Source organism: Zophobas morio, unplaced genomic scaffold (genome assembly GCF_036711695.1).
Source record: "Zophobas morio isolate AGI-343-1 ecotype UQ-CSIRO unplaced genomic scaffold, CSIRO_AGI_Zmor_V1 ptg000896l, whole genome shotgun sequence".
NCBI lineage: Eukaryota > Metazoa > Arthropoda > Insecta > Coleoptera > Tenebrionidae > Zophobas > Zophobas morio.
Window position 1 is genome coordinate 181994 of NW_026972998.1, and position 20078 is coordinate 202071.

General features: G+C 20.3%; 2 protein-coding genes and 1 long non-coding RNA gene across 3 annotated transcripts; all 3 read left to right on the forward strand.

Moving 5' to 3' along the window:
• The first annotated feature begins 1933 nt into the window (after positions 1 to 1933).
• Positions 1934 to 5503, forward strand: LOC135122133 (uncharacterized). The gene is made up of 4 exons (XR_010279253.1): positions 1934 to 1997; positions 3265 to 3365; positions 3493 to 3676; positions 5407 to 5503. It is a non-coding gene; the product is annotated as an uncharacterized LOC135122133 (long non-coding RNA).
• A 550-nt stretch (positions 5504 to 6053) lies between these two features.
• On the forward strand, positions 6054 to 15812 carry LOC135122132 (peptidylprolyl isomerase domain and WD repeat-containing protein 1-like). The gene is made up of 14 exons (XM_064046356.1): positions 6054 to 6092; positions 8820 to 8914; positions 9880 to 9945; positions 10003 to 10092; positions 10498 to 10591; positions 10658 to 10743; positions 10861 to 10950; positions 11124 to 11251; positions 11302 to 11374; positions 11671 to 11784; positions 11843 to 11912; positions 12672 to 12767; positions 15284 to 15339; positions 15609 to 15812. Exons 2-14 carry the CDS (start codon positions 8822 to 8824, stop codon positions 15753 to 15755), a joined length of 1203 nt encoding a protein of 400 aa, XP_063902426.1. The 5' UTR covers positions 6054 to 6092; positions 8820 to 8821; the 3' UTR covers positions 15756 to 15812.
• A 2228-nt stretch (positions 15813 to 18040) lies between these two features.
• On the forward strand, positions 18041 to 18843 carry LOC135122128 (superoxide dismutase [Cu-Zn]-like). Its single transcript, XM_064046352.1, has 5 exons — positions 18041 to 18133; positions 18239 to 18338; positions 18391 to 18474; positions 18525 to 18700; positions 18752 to 18843. The coding sequence occupies exons 1-5, from the start codon at positions 18082 to 18084 to the stop codon at positions 18805 to 18807; spliced, it is 468 nt and encodes a 155-aa protein (XP_063902422.1). The 5' UTR covers positions 18041 to 18081; the 3' UTR covers positions 18808 to 18843.
• Positions 18844 to 20078: the final 1235 nt, after the last annotated feature.

The window sequence follows — 20078 nt, forward strand, 5'->3', positions numbered from 1 at the left end:
TGAAGGAAGGTGCACATTATACTTAAGATAGATGAATTTTCAGAGGTGTGCTTTCTCAGAGAGATATCAACTTTTACAAGTAATAAAGAAACTGTATTTTTTTTTATTTTACCAAGAAGCTGTCTAAGGCTTTGGAAAATAAAGGTTACTTACAAGAATTACGAAGTCTCCTTTTTAGCAAGGTTGTTAACTTTGTTAAATACCTGTTCACAAGTGCTCACTTTTCGGTGAATCGAGGTTCCTTATTGATCAGTAGTTTTTTTTAAAAAATTAATTTTTTTCTATAGTCGTTGCAAATTGATAAGCTTAGTTATAGTGTCTTTTAAATAATATAAAATTACTAATAGTTGATAAACATTTTCTATTTATTTGCTTTAAAAAAACATAACAATCAAGAATTAGGTTTTTTAAATTTACTGACCATCATCTCTTTTAAGGGTGTAGTAAAAAACTTTTAGCAAAAAAATTTATAAAAACAATTACCTAAACAAAATATAGACTAAATACTCAGGCCAAAGTTAAGTAAGACTAAAATTTCAACGCCAAAGGTTAAGGACGGTTCATTGATGAAATTAATGTGTTTAGACAAATATTAACAAACTTTAAATAAAATTAGATTTTTTTTATTGCTTGTAACAAAAGTAACGAGAAAATGCTTCCTTTAGTAATTAAAATTACTTGAGATTTTTGCGAGACAACTTTTATTATAATTATAGCACAGAGAAGGTGGGATTGTGTGCCCTTCACATCAAAAAGAACACTAGAATATCTGATGCAAGTTTATACCTTAAAAAGGTAAAGATCTCAAAGTTAAAAGTTATTTTTTACTTTTAAAAACATCTTATTTTTGTTAACGCTGACTTCAAGTATAAATTTTACAAAACGATGACTAACAAGTAAAACTTAAAGCCTAAAAGTTGGCAGTAGAAACAAAAAGCACAAATATTTCACTCAGTATACAAGAACTGTGACTGCATAATCCTCACTTTGTGGGATTATCAAAACTCTGTAAGGACCGAGTTAACCATCATATAGTATGATTATAAATTATTCAGATTTTGATTTAGATTAAAAAATTAATATTTATAATACAATATTATTATAGTACTTAATTTTAATTACTGGTTTTTACCAGTAACTAATAGGTTAAAGGCTTAAAACTGCTTATATTGCACGCCTTCTCAGATAATATAGCACCGTACCTAACGTAAACTTTACTTTTCCTCATACCAATAATTCTCAAACTTTTAATATAGAAATTAAGTTCGTTTTGCTTCCTTGTTATAATTAGTTAAAATATATTATAAATTTTACTTACTAGACCTCTTGGTTTCAAAAAAAAAAGTTTGAAAACCTTTTTTTCTTCACCTCTTCGACTTCTTTATAACTGTCTGCGTTCCTGTGAAAGGACACTTTCTAACACGTGACTGAGCACTTGTAGTTTTTTGTAACTTCAGTATTTTTTTGTACACTTATTCGTTTGCTAATGTCAAGCGAGAAAAGGAAAACTAAACAAAATGATGATACTGGTAAATATATATTAGTTTTTATTTTTACTTTTTATGGGATATATTTTTCAAGGAAGTTAATTAATCTTTGACTCTTTTTAGTTTTTCTCTTTTGTTTTTCATACCGGTTTTAAAATATAATAAAGTTTACTCTTACTCTATAAAGATAACTAATATACTCATATTTATTACTTTTATTATAGCCTAATAAGAAACTTCTTTCTTATCTAAAGTTTTTATTACAGAAGAAGAGGATGTAGTTGGCCCAAAACCTAAATTAATTGATAAGAAAGCTAAAGTTTTAAAGTTTGAAAAACATTATTTAGGTTTTTACTTGTCTTATTAATATTAATCATAATACTTTTTAAATTTATATTTACTTTTATTTTTTTTTTTAAAAAAAACTTTAGGAAACCTGCCCTGTGCGGACATGTATGAAAAATCTTATATGCACCGGGACGTTATTACTCACTGCTTAGTTACTCCAAAGTAAATTTTTTTACCTTTTTAATAAGATTAACATAAAATAATTTTTTATTATAAAATAATATAAAATTTTTTCTTGATTTAAAAAATTTATTTAGCATAAACTTTAATACATCAAATATTTGAAAGCATAAACATTAGCTATATATGAAAAAAAAACATATTTTCCTTAATAATTAAAACAAAAATATTATTGTAAGTTCATTAAATATAATATATTATTTACCTACAAAAAATATAAAAATGAAAATTTTATTGTTCTTCAATATATTAGAATAATAATTTTTATTTACTTATAAATAATTAATAATATAATATTTATATTTGAATAAAACATAAAAAATATATATTTTTATATTATAATAAAAAAATAACAACAACTTAATTTTTTTTTAAAAGTATACAATTAAGAAATAAAAATTTTTATATAATGATTACTTGTACTGAAAATATAAATATAAAAATATTGTTACATTATAACAGTTTTGATTTATTTGAAATTTTTTAATAAATATAAAGATATTTTTTCTATAATATTAATATTTATATAATAATTATTAGAACCAAAAAAATAAAAAATTATTTTTCATAAAAAAATTTTAATATAATCAAATGATAAATTTTTATTATGATAATTATAACTAAAAAAATAATTTATAATAAGAAATATTATTATTATATTATAAACTTTTATTATAAAAATTACTTTTTTATAATATAATAAAATAATTTATATTATAATATTTAACAAAAAATAAAAAAATAATAAATGAAATTGATTATGAAACATACATTATATTATATTTAATAAACTTTATTTTATAAAGGTAATATGTGTAATAGGAACTTTTATTATAAATAAAAATATTATATATAATAAAATAAATTAGTTTATGATAATTAAATAAAAATAATATTTTTAAAAAAAAACGGATTAAAAAAAATATTGTTATTTTATAAAAAATAAGTTAATATAATAAAGTAATATAAATTATTATCATATAGTATTATAAAAATATTATATAAAATATAATAAAATAAGATATATATTACATATAAATTTATTTCATTATAACTTAATAAAAATAAACCAAATAATATAAATTATATATTTAACATTTATATTAAATTATTATAAACTTTTTATTTTTATATTAGAATATTTATATTTTTTTTACTTTTTTATAATTTTCAACAATATATTTATATCTATAGTATTAAATATAAATATATATATTTTTACTTTTTATTATTTTTTATATAATAATAGAACTAACTTTGTAGTGACTGCGAGCGTTGACGGGCATGTCAAGTTTTGGAAAAAAAGTGAAGGAGGCATTGAATTTGTGAAGCATTATAAATGCCATCTCGGTTGTTTTTATATGTAAAAAGTTCTACCAGAATAAATATTTTATATATATTTATAATATATTCTTATCATAATACTATTTTTTTTTACTGTTTACTATATTTTACTTACTATTTCTCATACTTATAGAAGCCATATCGGGCGTCTGCTGTACTGCTGATGGGCTTTTTCTTTGCACCATTTCTTCCGATAAATTCCTTAAAATTTTTGACGTCAACAGTTTTGATCTCATTAATATTGTGGCGTTGCCCTTTTTGCCTTCGGCATGTGCGTGGATCCACCAATCATCTTCAGTTATTCAACGTTTGGCCATGTGCGTAGATTTTTAAGCATCTTTTGTTAGTTTTTTATTATAAAAGTTTAAATACTCTTTTTTATGTTTAAAAATTGTTGAGACCAAGCAAAATATGAAATATTCGTAATTTTTTGTCTATTATTAGTTTATAGAATATTATCATCATTACTATTATTATTTAGTAGAAATTTATTTTTTATTATAAAAAATAGAGAAAAATATTAATTTATATATAAAAATAGTTGAGAATTTATAATGAACAAGCTGAACATAAAATATATGCTATTTTTTTTTTTTATATTTTACATTGAATATATTATTTTTATATATTTCTAACGTGATAAAAAGAAATCAAAGAAGTTTGTTATATTTTTATTAAAGAAAAAGTATATCATTTCTTATAAAAATTGGTGGCAAAATATAAAATATTCCTTATTTTTGGTTTTTTGTATATTTTATAGAATATTTATTAATACAATGATTTTTATTATTATTTTATATTAATATTATTATTATAAATTTATTTGAAGAAATTCATATAATGCTAAGTAAAATAAAGGAATTTTGGTTACATTTTTATATTTTAATTTAAAATTATATAAACATTTTTTATTACCAAGCAAAATATTATATGTATATTATTTTTTGTTTACTATTTACTTTAGAGAATATTATTTTATTATTTATTTCTGCAAAAATTAACTTTTTTATAATAATTATTACAAATTATTTATTAACGTAAAGAAGTTTTTGTTTTTTTTTTTTAAGTCAAAAAGTATAAAAAATTTTTATATTTATAAAAATGGTTGAGAATTTTTTTTATAATAATAATTATAAACTTTTTAGTAAAGTTAAGAAGTTTTTGTTATACTGCTTTTTATTAAAAGGATGAAAATTTTTATTGATCATATATAAAAATTATTAAGAACTTTTTTTTTTAAAAGTTATTTTATAGTATTCAATTCTTTTATATATTATTTTTAATATTTTATAATTATTATTATAAAATTGTTTAGTAAAGTAATGAAATCTTGTTATATATTTTTAATAAAAAAGCATAAATTTTTTATATATTAAAGTTGTTTAGAACTTTTATAAAAATTACTTTATAGTATATAATCTTTTTATATTTCATTATTATCATTATTATAAATATTTTAGTAAAGTAAAAAAGTTTATGTTATAAATTTATATATTAAAGGTATAATAATCATCATTTTTTTATAAAAAATTTTAAGAATTTTTTACTCGTAGCATATTATTATTTATATAAATTATTATAAATTTTTTTAGTAAAGTCTAATATGTTTATATATTGTTATATCTTATCAAAGAAAATATATATTTTTTACATTATAATAAATTTAGTTTTTACTATTTTTATTAATCTTCTTATAAATGTATTTTTTTTAATACAATTATAATAAATTCTTTATTAACTTGGAATATTTTTAAAATTATTATTATAAATTTATAACTAAATATATTTATTATAATATTATTATAATAAATCTTTTAGTAAAGTATAATTTTTATTAATATTATTTTAGTTAATTTTTTTTATTAATATTATAATAAATTTTTTAGTAAACTACTATTTTTATATTATTATTTTATATTTTTCAAATAATATATATTTCTTAAATATTATTTTAATTATTTTATTCATAAAATAAGATTTTCTCTATTATTACTATTAATTTTCTAGTAAAATATATTATTATTATTATTAATTTTTTTATATGAAGAGGCGCTGAAACTGATTCGAAAATCCGCATTTATGATTCGCAAAGTACAGGCGAATTTTCTAGTGAAATTGAGATACATTTGGACTCCGTTTTTTTAATGAAGGCTTCTTTTTATTATAAATTTATTAATTTTTATTATTTTTATTACTTTTTATTTAAATTTATCAATTTATAATATTTTATTTTTTTATTTTCTAAAAATTATATTTTTTTTTATTATTGTTTTATTACTTTTATATAAATTCTTCAATCTTATTAGTCTTTTATTTTATATAAATATTATTTTATTTTATTAAGTTTTTAATTTTCTTATACTTTTTGTATAATCTATTATTATTTTTTATATTTTTTATACTTTTTATATATATATTTGTTTTTTTCTTGTTTTATTAATTTACTATTTTTATATTTTTTATTACTTTTTTTATAAATTTATTTTTATTAATATTATCTTTAATTTTTATATATTACTCTATTCCTTTTCTATATAAATTAATTATTTTCATATTACATTATAACATTTTTATATTCATATTATTTATTTTTTTTTTGTAAATTTATATATTATGTAATATTTTTTAACGTTTCCATATAAATTTATTATATATTATATTTATTTATACTTCATTATTTAAATTTATAGAAAAATGATCCGCTTGGCGTAGTCGTCTCCATTGATAAATCGGGTTTTCTTATTGAAAATTTATATATATAAACTTCTCTATAAAATAAATCACCTAAAATATTTTTTAAATAAAATTTTGATACAAGTACTTTTATTAGACGGAATTATAAATTTGATTAATTTCTATTATAAACTTTTTTTTATAAATTTATATATATATAAAATTCATTAATAAAATTTTTATAGAATTATTTTTTTTTCTTTATACTATTTTTGTAAACTATATCAATAATTTTACTAGAATATTTTTTTCTATAAACTTTTTTATAATATTTAATATATTTAAATAATTTTTTTAGAGTATTTGTAATACTTGTTTTCCTCTTATTCGTTTTGTTGTTTAGCATTTAGTAGAATATTTTTATCTATTTTTCCTTTTTTTTTATTTTTTATATATAGTAATGCAGTTATTGAATAATATATATTTTATTATAATAATAATCATTAAAAATTTATTTTAATATTTATTGTCGTATTAAATTTTCTATATATATAAATTTTTTATTTCTAGTACTTTATTAATTTACTTTTTACTTTTCTATTATAATAATAAATTAATTACTAAAAATTTTTTAAATTTTTAATTTTTATTAAATTTATAATATTTTTTATTATTTCAAACTCTTTTTATACATAAATTTTACTTTTTTCATTTACTTTATTTAATTAATTACCATTTTTTTATAATTATTTAATAGTAAGTAAATTACTTTATTTTATTAACTTTTTCTTTTTTTATAAATTTTTTTATACTTAATTTTCCTTTTTTTCTAGTGCTTTATATATTGATAATTGTTTTTTATAATTATTATAAATTTATTGTTATTATAAAAAATTATTTAAAAAAACACTACAATATTTTTATTTTACTAAACTCTTTATATAAAATTTTACTTTCCTTCTAGTACTTTATGCATTCAATAATTATTTTTTTTATAATAATAAATACAATATCTTATTTTTTATATACATAAATTTTACTTTTCTCCTGTACTTTATTTATGTAATTATTATTTTTTTATAATTTAGTATATTCAAATTTCTATATATAAAAATTTTACACCCTTTTTTTACTACTGTAATAATAATTATATTTTTGTAATATAAGTTTTTATTTTTTAAAACTTTTAATTTCTTTTATGAAAATTTAAAAATATCTAATTTACTGAATTTCTTTTATATTTGTTATTAAAAAAATAAATATATAATTCATATAAATTTGTATTATTATATAAACTTTTATATATTTTTTAAAATATAAACTTTATTAATATGTAGTTATTATTTATATTTTTTTTAACTTTTTATTTCTAATAAACTTTTTAAAATAAAAATATATTTATGAATATTTTTTCTTATAAACTTTTTATAATAAAAATTTTATTACATTTTATAGTTTCTTTTATAATTTTGTATACTTTATATGTAGAAGTTTTATTTTTTTTCTTTTTTTAAGTATTTTAAAAGTTTTATTTATTTATATTAACTTTTTATATAAAACCTTTATATAAACACTTATTTTTTCATAACTTTAAATATTTATATAAAATATTTTTTATTTGAATAATTATTATTGTGAAAAGTAGTAACAAAAAAGTAAGCAACTTTTAATTATTATAAAGTATTTTATTATCGAAAGAATATTTACTTAATATATGATTATATTATTGCTATTATAAAAATCACTATTTATTCACAAAAAAATAAATAGAAACTTACAAATCTTTATCTTTTATTAACTTTAAAAAAATTTATTACTATTATTATTATTAAAAAAAAGTAGTATAAAAAATAATATATACCGCAAAATATAAATATTCTTAACAATTAATATAATTATAAACTTAAAAGTTTTAATAAATATAATATATATATATTGTTTCTATCAAACATTTTTATAGTTATAATGAATGCAATTTTTAAAATTATTATTAAGTTTTATTATTTTAATATTTTATTATAATAAAATAATTAATAATTACGTTTGAATATTAATAATAACTTTTTTTACTATGCAAAACTTTTAGTATATACTTTTTTATAATATTTTTGTCTAATTTTAATATATATAAAAATATATCTTTTATATATATATTTCCTGCTGTGGTCTTCTTTTTTATATTTATTTATAATACTATGTTTATATATTTGTTCATAATTATGCTTTTATTATTATTATTATTCAGGACTTTTTTTAAATATATAAATTTTTTTTTTATTTTGTATTATTTTTATTGTTAAGTTCTTTAAAATACAAAAAAGTCGATCTATTTATTATTTTTATTAAACTTTTGATATAATAAAATTGCATTTGAATTTTTTTTAGTAAATTTTTTATATATTTTTTATAATTATAAAAATTTTTAAATTATTTATAAACTTTTATTACGAAATTTAATAATTTTAAATTTATTTAATTTTTTTATATTATTTTTATATAATAAAATATAATTTTTTTTCAATTTTTTTATTAATTTTTTAATTATATATAAAATTTTTCTTACGAATATCAAATTTTAATCTTCTTTTAAAGTATTATATTTTTACTTTATTTAATTTTTATTATTATTTTTATATAAAAATAATAAATTCTTATAATTTTATTAAGAGATTTTTTAATTTTTTTTTTAACATTTAATTTTTTATTTTTCTTATAATAATAATAAATTTATAAACGATAAACATTATGATTTATAATAATAATAATAAATATTAACTTTTTTTTAAGGAATGCTCGAACTGTGGAACGCAGAAACTTTACAATTCCCAAAAAATTTAAAATTCGAATATAAGTCTGAAACGGATTTGTACGAATTCGCTAAAGTTTTTTCTTTTTATAACTTTTTATTTTTCTGTATAGTTTCTGTTATTATATAGTAATTAATATTATTTACAATATTAATTTATTTTAAAACTTATTAATTATTATTTATATAAATGTTATTATTTATTATTTATCAATTAATAAAACTTATTATTATTATATATATTTTGTTATTACTTATTTATTATTAATTTTTATTTTTTATTATTTTTCTATATACGTCTCATTGTTTGTGTATTATTATTTTTTAGTTAAATTTATTATATTTGAGTTTTTTTTATTTTTTATATAAACTTCTCGTTATTATATTTAACTTTTTTTTTTATATATAAATTTTATTATTACTTCCTTTCTATTTATTATTTTTTATATCAACTTGTCTTAATTTATTTACTATTATATTTAACTTTTTATTATTATTTATATAAATTTTGTATTATTTATTTATTTTTATGTTTAACTTTTTATTAATTTTTTTAAATTTAGTTATAATTTCTTATTTATTAATATATATAACTTTTTATTGTTTTTTATATAAATTTTGTTATTACCTATTAACTTTATATTATTTTTATATAGTTTTTGTTAAAATTTAATATTTATTATTTTTTTTAATTTTTTTTTTTTGATTTAATATTATTAATTTCTTATAAATTTTATTATTATATTTAACTTTTTAATATAAATTTAGTTATTTATTTTTATTACTTTTACATAAAATTTTGCTAAATTTCGTTATTTATTATAATTTATAACTTTTCTTTTTTTTTTTAAATTTTTAATCAATAATTTATTTAGTTAATTGCTTATTTTTTTGGCTCCAATATTATAACTTTTTACCCATTTAAGACCGTTTTTTGTCGTTTTTAAATATTGCAGCAATATATTTTTTCACGGGCATTTTCATTATTTGGCTCTAATAATAAAAATTTAATCGCTTATGGCGTTATTTTGCATCAAATAGAACAAAACGTTACCGACCTCAATAGACTTTTCTCCGGACGGCCAATTAATGGTCATGATGTCCAAGGTTTTTATTTATTGGTTTATTTTTTAAGAAGTTTCTTTTTATTGGCTCGTCATATAGGATCTTAAAATTAGAATTTTTAATGTTTTAAGTGGAAAATTGTTCAAAATTTTTGATGAGTCGCTTTCAACTTTTACGGAATTGCAAGCTGTAATGACTGTTATGATTATTATTTTTATTAATTTCTTTATTATAATTATCATAAAAGTTTTTGTAATATTAATTTTTACTATGTACTTTTTTAATTTTTATTGGTAAATATTTTATATATTGCTTACTAATTTTATAAACTTTACTAAGTTTTGTAGTTTAATTTTTCTATTCGCTATTTTTTTATTTTTTCACCAATCAAATTAATTAATCGTTGTCAGGTTTTTTATTAAAGTTTTTTATTATTTTCTTTAAAAAAAGTTTTAATAATTAAATACTTTTTTTTATTGATTATTGGTTAATTTTTTTTCACCGATTAACTCATTGGTCTTTTTGTCAAGTATTTAATGAAGTTTTTATTGTAAATTCTCAACTTTAGAATTTTTATTTTTAATGTTATTATAGAAAAGCCCGCAAATGGACAACATTGAGTTCGGAAGAAGACTTGCTGTGGACCGAGAAATCATTAAAAATGATGCGCTAAAGTACACTAATGCAGGTAGCCAGTCAATCTTGTTTGTTTTTTAACTCATCGGCGTGACTTTCCACGTGACTTTTATATTAGTTTTTGATGAAAGCGGGAATTTTATACTTTACGCGACGATGCTCGGCATAAAAGTAGTCAATATTCGCACCAATAAGTGCTCGAAAGTTAGTATTATTATTATCATTATTATAATTATTATTATTATTATTACTATATCATTTTCTTTTCATTATTATTATCATAATATTATTTATTACTATTAATATAATATTTTTTTTAAGGTTATTGGTAAATCCGAAAGTTCAGCAAGATTTCTAAACTTGGCATTATACCAAGGAAGACCCAATGAACACAAAATACAACTTTCTATAGTAAATACATGCTTATTATTATCATTATTATAAACTTTTTTATTTCTATTATTATCCAAATATTTTTTTATTACTGAAATGTTCATTTTCACTTTTATTTATTATTTATTACTATAATTTTTATATAATTTTATTATTATTATATCATTATTATTATTATAAAATATTAACAGGACGTGAGGACTTCGGAAAACCCCACCATCACTAAAAATCTTGCAGAGGACCCCACGCTATTCTGCACGGCATACGGAAAAGAGCGCTTCTATTTGTTCACGCGGAGAAGCCACGAGGACGGCTCGAGGTTAAGCTTTGCAGCGCTTTTTGGTTAAGGGCAACATTAATTTTCATCAGCGAATTGCACCGCGATGTTTTCAACGAGCTGCCTTCCCGCGAAGAACGACTGGCTGCTACTGAAGCCATTCAGGTGACTATTTTTTTGCCCTACATAATAAAGTATTCTTTGGTGTGGCTTTTTGCTGAGCTAAAAAAAAGGCGGAATTAAGTTATTTATAGATTATTTTTAAGTTGACGTTAATATTAATGATCTGCTCAATAAATCACAATCTGCTTTTGTTCTACGGTAAAACCTGTAGTATCATTGGCTGCGAGTAAAAACTGCTAATGGTTCATTAAAAAATCCAGTGGAAATTAAAAATTGACTTTTTTTACTTTTTTTTCATTATTTTTTTTGCATATTTTCCATTAAATTATGTTTTATAGGAAAAACTTCCAAGTTCTATAGTTTTGCACACCACGTTGGGAGATATTTTCATAAATTTATTTGTTGAAGAATGTCCTAAGACAGTTGAAAATTTTGCCGGCCTTTGCAAAAAGGCGCGCCTTTTTTCCCGCGCCTTTTGTATATATAAATATATTGGTATTGGCTAAGCAGGGCTATTATGATTCGCTGATTTTTCACCGTGTGGAACAGGGATTTATGATTCAAACGGGCGACCCTGAAGGTATTTTTATCCAAGTTTTACTTTTAATAATAACAATTATACTAATAATAATAATAATGAGTCTTCTAATCTCAATAATAACAATAACTTTTATGAAAAGTTTTCTTTACTTTTACAAATAATAATAAATAAAACTTAAATATAGTATTAATAATAACTTATAGGTAAACTTTTTTTGTTTTTCTTATAATATTAAATAGGCAATAATTACTTTTAGTTTTACTTACGATAATAACTTTTTATAAAGTTAATATTATAATAATAATAATAACTTTATTGTGATGTTTTTCTTTACTATATAAGAAACCTATAACTATAATAACTTTTTATAAAGTTTGTAATAAATGATAGTAACTCTTGTTAAAGTTTTACTTATAATAATAAATAAAGCTTAAATATATTAATAATATAACTTTTATTTAAAATTTTTCCTTATAATAAATAAAATCATTAATAATAATAACACGTAAAGTTTTTACTTGTAACAGTTATAAACTCATTAATAGTAATAATATGTAATTTTTTTATAAGTTTTACTTACGAATTTTAAAAAATTTTATTTTTACATTTTAATCTAAATTGTAATATTATTAAGATTCTATTAATATTTTTTTTTTCTAATAAAAAATTTTAATATCTTTTGATTCTTTTATAATAAATAGTGTTTTCATTATTATTATTGTTTTATTTTTTATCGTTCAATATAAATTTAATATTAAAATAATATCAACTTATAATGTTTTAATACTGCCGCCATAGGCGACGGAACTGGCGGCGAAAGCCTATGGGGGGGCACCTTTGAAGACGAGTTTCACCGAAATCTTCGCCATGACAGGCCGTTCACCGTTTCGATGGGTTTTTTATTTATATATTTATTTATTATTAATATTACTATAAACTGCAAGAAAAAAGTGAATATATAAAGCATTTATAAACTTTTCTATAAAAAATGGAAGAATATATTTTTTTATATTGTATTTTAAAAATATGAAAGTTTCATTATTTATTTTTACTTAAAAAATTATTGAAAAAGAGAAATAAACGTTTTGAATAATATGAAGATATAAAGAATTAATAAACTTATATAATAAGAAATATTAAACGTTTTTAAAAAAATGGAGTATTTATTTTTTTAATTTTTTTTGGAAAGAAAATTCGAAAGTTTCGTTATTTTCTAAATAAAAGTAAAAAATAATGAATTAAAATAAACGACCTGAGAAATTATGAAGGTATGATGGTTTAAAAACTTTTCTATAAATAATAGGACAATTTAAACAATAAAAAGTATTTTTTTTTGTGAATTTGGTTTGAAATTAATTTTTTTTATAAAGTTTTATTAATTTGTATTTTTAAAGAAATGAACTAAAAATAAAAGTTTTGAAAAAAATATGGATATATATAGAACATATACAAATTTTTTCTTTGTAAAAATATAACATTTCAAAAAATAAATAAAAGTATATATCTTTTTTATTTTGCTTTAAAAGTTTCAAAATATAAATTATTTTAAACTTAAAAGTAATGGAAAATTTTATGAAAAAAATTAATAAAACTTTTTTTAATAAAAAAAAATTTCACAGGAAATATTAAAAAAAATGAAAGCAAAATTTTTTTTTATTTTGCTTTAGTATTTTTTTTTTATTAAAAATGTAGAAAACGTTTATGTGTAAAAAGTTTATAAAATTTTTTATCACAAATTTTAAAAAAAATAAATATTTTTATTTATTTTATTATACCAAAATACAATTTTTTATATTTATTACATTTTATATATTAAGTTTTTCCTTTTTTATCGTATCAGTTTTACATTTTTCTTAAAATTTTATATTCAAATATTAAAAAAATTTATTTTTAAAAAAGTGTTATATTTTTATTTTTCTATATACTTATTCATATTGCATTCATATATATTAAAGTAGAGTTTATTTATATATTATATAAAATATAAATATAGTTTTTCTTTTTTTATCGTATCAGTTTTATATTTTTATTTTTATCGATTTATAAATATTTGAAAAAGTCTACTTGGTTTATGTTATTATACAAGTTTTATATTTTTTGTTAATAATTTATTTTTACAATTAAAAAAATTTTATATTATAAAAGTTTCTTATTTTCAATTTTTATTTTATTTTTTACTTATTATAAAAGTTTTTTTTTAACTTTTTTTTATAATTAGACTTTTATATTTTTTAAATAGAAAACGTTTACTTATAAAAATATTAATCATATACTTTTTAAAAATTTATATATTCAATATAAAAACTGAAACCAATTACTTAGTAAATTTTAAAAAATTAAAACAGTAAAAGTATAGAATTTTAATTTCGCTTAAGTAATTTTTTTTAGAAAAAATATAGAAAAATCATAAATGTTTATAATGAAAAATATTAGAGAAAGTAATAAATAAATTTTTTTAAAGAAGTTATAAAAAGCTTCAATAAAAAGTGAAAGGTAATAAATTTTTCTTTCGCGTTAGTAACTTTTTTTATAAAGAAATACAGAAAAAATATCCATAAATATTTTTCAAAAATACTAAAAAGTGAAAGTAAGTAATAAAATTATTATTTTATTTTAAAAATTATAATTACAGAAACTTTTGTAAGATAAATTTATTTGGCGTGTATGAATTTCTACTTCGAATTTCAAAATAATTAAAAACTTTAAAAAGTTTATAAAGTTTTAATTTTGCTCTAGAAAGTCCTTATTTTTGGGTAAAAATTAAAAAAAAAATTATTGAACAGCTTTTGACCGCCCTAGATCGAAACCATCGGGAAGCCGCAAGGAATAATACGTCAGCTGACGCAAAGTTTATATATAGGGCCTATCTCTTTAGGCCGCTTAACGGCATCCCCTGGCGGCAAAAAGCAACCGTTACTTACTTGAGGGATTTATATTGCAATCGCGTAGGCACCTAGAATAGCCAACAGTCCAACTTAAAATCTATACCTGGGAAATAGGGTTGAAAATACCCTAAATGCATCAAGCACCATAATAATCTTGCATGAGATACGGGCTTTTTTTCCGTCTCTCGTTGCTTGCGCATTCCTGTGCGCTGCTTTAAATCTCTCATTTTTATTTAACTTTTGAAAAAAAAATATTTATAAATTTGGGATAATCGAAAAAAAAACTTTTTGTAGAAAAGTTTCAAAACAAACTATAAAATTTCAAGTTAATGATTTTGCTTTAGTAATTCCTTATATTAGTAAAAATTAAAAAATAACATATTATGTATATTTTTGTTATAAAGTAATAAAAATTATAAGCCGAATTCATAAAACAATAAAAAAAACTTAAACTTAGAGAAAACAATTATAAATTTTGTGTACAATTAATTTTCCTTTGGTAACTTCTTTTTTTTATAAATAAAGCGAACGCTGGCCCCGACACAAACGCCTCGCAATTTTTTATTACCGTTGCTCCAACGGTAGAATTTTTTATCTAAAAATTAAATTTTATTTTTATTTTAATATTATTACTTTTAAAATTTAAAACAAAGTTAAGTTTGAATTCTTCTAATTTTTTTATATTAATTTAAAACGATATTATTCTTTTCTATACTTTTTTTTATTTATTAATAAAATAATTATACTAATAATTATAGTTGCATTACGTTCTGAATTATTCTAATTTTTTTTTATAATTTTGAATTTTTAATCAATCTGTTTATCATAAATATATATATACTATATTTAGCCCTGGCTGGATAATAAGCACACCGTCTTTGGGAGAGTTAGTAAGGGGATGGACGTTGTTCAGACTATCAGTATGACAAAAGTTCATCCCAAATCGAAAAAGCCTTACGAGGATATAAAGATTATCAACTGCTCTATACTGCAATAGAATATTTTTAAAAGCATAGCTGGTTAATTTGATGCAAAAAACTAAAGTTGTAATAAAAGGAAGATAATTATTAATTTTTCATGTTCAATGCAATAGCAAAGTTCATCTTGAATTACAAAGCTTTGCGAGGGAGTAAAGATTATTAACAGTCTATACTACAATAAAAAAATCTCTAATAGCACAGCTTATTAATTTCTGTGCAAATTTTAAGTATAATAAAAAAGAAATTTTTTTTTATTGCAATAGCAAAGTATATTATGAAAATAAAAGGCCTTACGAGAATGTAAAGATTATTAACTAATCTATACTACAATAGAAAAATTTTAAACAGCACGACTGATTGATTAGTGTGCGAAATAGCAATAATTATAGTAAAAATAAAATAAAAGTTATAAAAAGTTTTTTTATTTTTAACTTCAAAAGCAGTTTATTTTATTAAGGAAAAGCTTTAAAAGGATTAAAGAATATCACTGCTCTATACTGCAATAGAAAAATCTTAAAAATAGCTCATTTATTTTTGTGTAAAACAAGGAAAATTAGAATAAAAAGAAAGTAAAAATGATAAAAAGATTATGTTATAAATAACAAGTTTTACGAGCATGTAAAATTTATTATCTGCTCTGTACTGCAATAGAAAAATCATAAAAAGCATAGCTGATTAATTTCTGCGCGAACATTAAATATTATTATAAAAAGTTAACCTTAAAATTGTAAAGATTTACTAGGGTAAGAAGATTAACAACTGTTCTTCATTGCAATAGAATAATTTGTAAAAGTTTCTAAAAAATTTAGTAGAACATTATTCTACAATAAAAACTTTTTTGTTAAAAATATTTTATTATTATTCATTTGTTCATTGCAGTAGCAAAGTTCAACCTAACTCGAAAAGGCGTATGGGTATGTTAAGATCAACTATTCTTAGTAGAAAAATATATGGGTAAGCTGATTTAAAATTTACTTTTTTAAACTTTTACAATCTACTTTTGAAACTGAATAAATTTACTGTTTAATTTTTCCTTCAATATTTACTTATAGGAACCCGACATGTTACAGTCCCCAAACTCATTCATTCTAATTCATTTCGGTTTTCTTTTAGTGGATATTAGAGTAAAATTCGTTTTTTAAAATAATCGCTCTTCACTGCAATAGCATCATAACTAAAGCATAGAATTGGGAAGTACGTATAACCTGCTTTTAAGTTTTATTAAATATTCCAACATGAAAGAATTTAAGTATAGTTAGTGAAGCTAACTCTAACTGTTCAAAAGGTTTGTTCAAAAACCTTAACAGTTTTATTTATAAAAAATTTCAAAGAGGTAAGTTGACGATTAGCTAAAAATTTTTCTTATACTTATATTTCTCTAGCAATATTTATCTAGCAGAATTTAAGGAAAAAATGGGTTTTCTTCGTTCGTCTGCTAAAAAACTTCTTGTATAGTGAATGATAAACAGAGCAATATATATAGATAACGCTAGTAGCCAAAACCAGTATAATACACGCAAGCATAATACAATAGTAATATCTTAACAAAACTATTATATAAAATCCAGTTTTTAACTAGATAACTTCAAAAGCCATTGTAAAGGATAGCCTAACTTCTTTAGCGCATTCCATACAATTACAGGAAAACTTTAACACCCGATCATTTTTATTTAACCTGTAGAGCTTATGTAATTTTAACAATCTCACTGCCCATAAATAAATATGCATAAATTGTATATCTAAATAATTAAAATAAAAATTGTATACTTACTGAACACAATTATAGTTTTAAACTGCTCTCAGAAGTGGATACAGTTGAGTTATAACTACTAAGTATTGATCCTGCAACGAGTGAGCCTCCCGGCTTTTCTTATATTATGGATTCGTGTAAATTAATCACCGCCACTACTCATATAATTTCACATATTTCAGCAGAAATTCAGATCTTTAGTTTTCTTATGAACTTTCAAATAAAAGTTAACGAATTCATCTTTTAATGCATGCTCCTCGCCAAATCTCCCATAGTTTAATATACTCTTTCCGCAACATATTAATTAAAAGATAAAAGAGTCCGGCTAAGAACGCCTTACGGATCAGTAAATATATATTACCTGAAACAGATTTACTTTTTAAATCAATAAATACAACTATCTATATTTTGCCCAGCTAAAGTGTTTAGACGCTTTCCTAAAGAGGCCACATTTATATTTATGGCGGATTAATAAAGCGATTTTATTGGAGAAAATTTATTATTTTAACTCTGCGTTAAAATTTTTTTCTATTTGAGGCCGTTAACGGAAAAGAATCAAGTTTTTCTCTGCAGTTTTACTTACAGCGTTCTTCATGTCTTCTGCTATCTGCGTTTTAAAGGGTGATAGAGGCTTCAAGTGTGAAGGTTTTTTTTTTGCTTATATTAACTAATAAGACTGGAGTTATTCAATATTTTGCTCGTTTAAAAAAGTGTAACACTTAAATCTATTTGCTTTATACAAAAATTTAGGGGTTTTGCATTTTAAAGAAGAGGGCGATAAAGTTAGGGTGACTGGTGAAATAAAAGGATTACCTAAAGGAAAACACGGTTTTCATATTCATGAATTCGGGTACGTTCAAAATTAATTTTTACGAGAAATTTTTTTTAACTAACAAAAACAGTGATAACACTGAAGGTTGCATAAGTGCAGGTTCACATTTTAATCCTTTAAATAAGAATCACGGAGCTCCTGAAGATAAAGAGAGGTCTTCAGTTTTTATTAAAAGGCTGAATATGAAAATAATATTTTTTTTAGGCACGTTGGTGATCTTGGTAACATTGAAGCTAACGAAGAAGGCACTGCTAAAGTGAACATTTTAGATAATCTCATTAAAATTAAAGGGCCCCATTCAATAGTTGGAAGAACGGCTGTAGTTCATAAAGATGAAGATGATCTTGGTAAAGGAGGCCACGAGCTTAGTTTAACTACAGGTAGACAGTTTTAAAAGTTAACTCATAAAAAATTATTGTATGGCTTATTAGGAAATTCGGGAGAACGCATTTGCTGCGGCGTCGTTGGATTCTGCAAAGGAAATTAATCGAGGCTTTATGACCTTTTTTGTAGCTACAAATCATTAATAAAAAACTTTGAAACCCTTTTATTTTTTTTAAGTTTTTACGAGAACAGTTTTACTCTAAAATTTCTTGTTTGGTAGCTGCGGGTTGAATTTTTAATGACAAAAGAATTATAAATTAACATCAAAAAAATTTAAAAGGCAATTTTAAAATTTTCCTAGTTTCCCGAGAACGGCTTTAAACTTACTTTCAACCTTAAAATCTTCTGTTTCGGAGAACCACTCGAAATTTTAATTATAAAAGGGTTTAAGTTAAATAAATAGTAGTTATAAGGCCTTATTACATTTTCTAATTTTTATAAGAATGACTTTGAACTTTCTTTAAAACTGAAACATAAAGTTACTTTAAATCTTTAGCTTGTGTGCCGTACCCGAATCTTTGATCTTGAAATTTTTTTAGGGCAAATGTAATTTTTTTCAAGTGTCAGCTAGGTTTGTTTAACTTCCGGAGCTCAAAGTACAATTAGAAATTTTTGGTTTTGGAGAAGTACTCGAATTTTTGTGCTGTGTAATGTATAAATAAGTTAAATTAATAATATAAACAAGGGCCGGAACTTTTAAAAATACTAACTTAGAGTAATTCTACACTCATAGTCCTTTAAAGATTAATTGAGTAAAATTATCTTTAGTTCTTAAGTGGCATATAATATTTTTTCCCAAAAAATATTTTTAAGTTCATAAGTTCCAAAATTTTTAATTTAAAAGTGGCTTGAAATACTTTTTATGTTCTATTTAATTATTTTTTTTAACCAAATTTTTTAAATGCTAATCAATTAAACTTATTTGAACATAAATTTTTATTACTCAAAAAAAGCACAAAAAACCGATATAGATAAGTATTAAGGCAAAAAAAATAACAAAATATTCCGATAAGTTAGTCTGCCGGCCTTCAACCATACTATAAGCCAAATGGGGAGGAAGGCCCCGGCAAAAAGGCTTGAATGAGGGAGAAGGGAACAAGTGAAGAACCTACACTTGAAATTCCAGAGATGGCACGCACGAAGAGCACCGCGGATAGACCGCCACCAGGCTTGACTTGACAAGTTTTGAGGGTGCACTTTATTTATACTATTTTGTCAAATACTGCTAACCAATGAACTTCCTTGTTTTCGCAATTATTATTATATTTAAATTTTTAGTGTAATACGTTATATCTTCTCGATTAATGTATTCGCTTGTCGTTATTTATCTAAACTTAGCGATTCATAAATTGTGTTTTGTGTCGAGTTATATTA

Bases quoted from the DNA above. Each gene is read 5' to 3' on its own strand.
- LOC135122132 (XM_064046356.1), top strand. From the start codon at position 8,822: ATGCTCGAACTGTGGAACGCAGAAACTTTACAATTCCCAAAAAATTTA. The intron at 8,915-9,879 runs GTTTTTTCTTTT...TGCATCAAATAG, and splicing joins ATTTGTACGAATTCGCTAAA to AACAAAACGTTACCGACCTC. The intron at 11,252-11,301 runs GTTAAGCTTTGC...AATTTTCATCAG, and splicing joins AGCCACGAGGACGGCTCGAG to CGAATTGCACCGCGATGTTT.
- LOC135122128 (XM_064046352.1), top strand. From the start codon at position 18,082: ATGTCTTCTGCTATCTGCGTTTTAAAGGGTGATAGAGGCTTCAAGTGT. The intron at 18,339-18,390 runs GTACGTTCAAAA...TAACAAAAACAG, and splicing joins TTTCATATTCATGAATTCGG to TGATAACACTGAAGGTTGCA. The intron at 18,701-18,751 runs GTAGACAGTTTT...ATGGCTTATTAG, and splicing joins CGAGCTTAGTTTAACTACAG to GAAATTCGGGAGAACGCATT.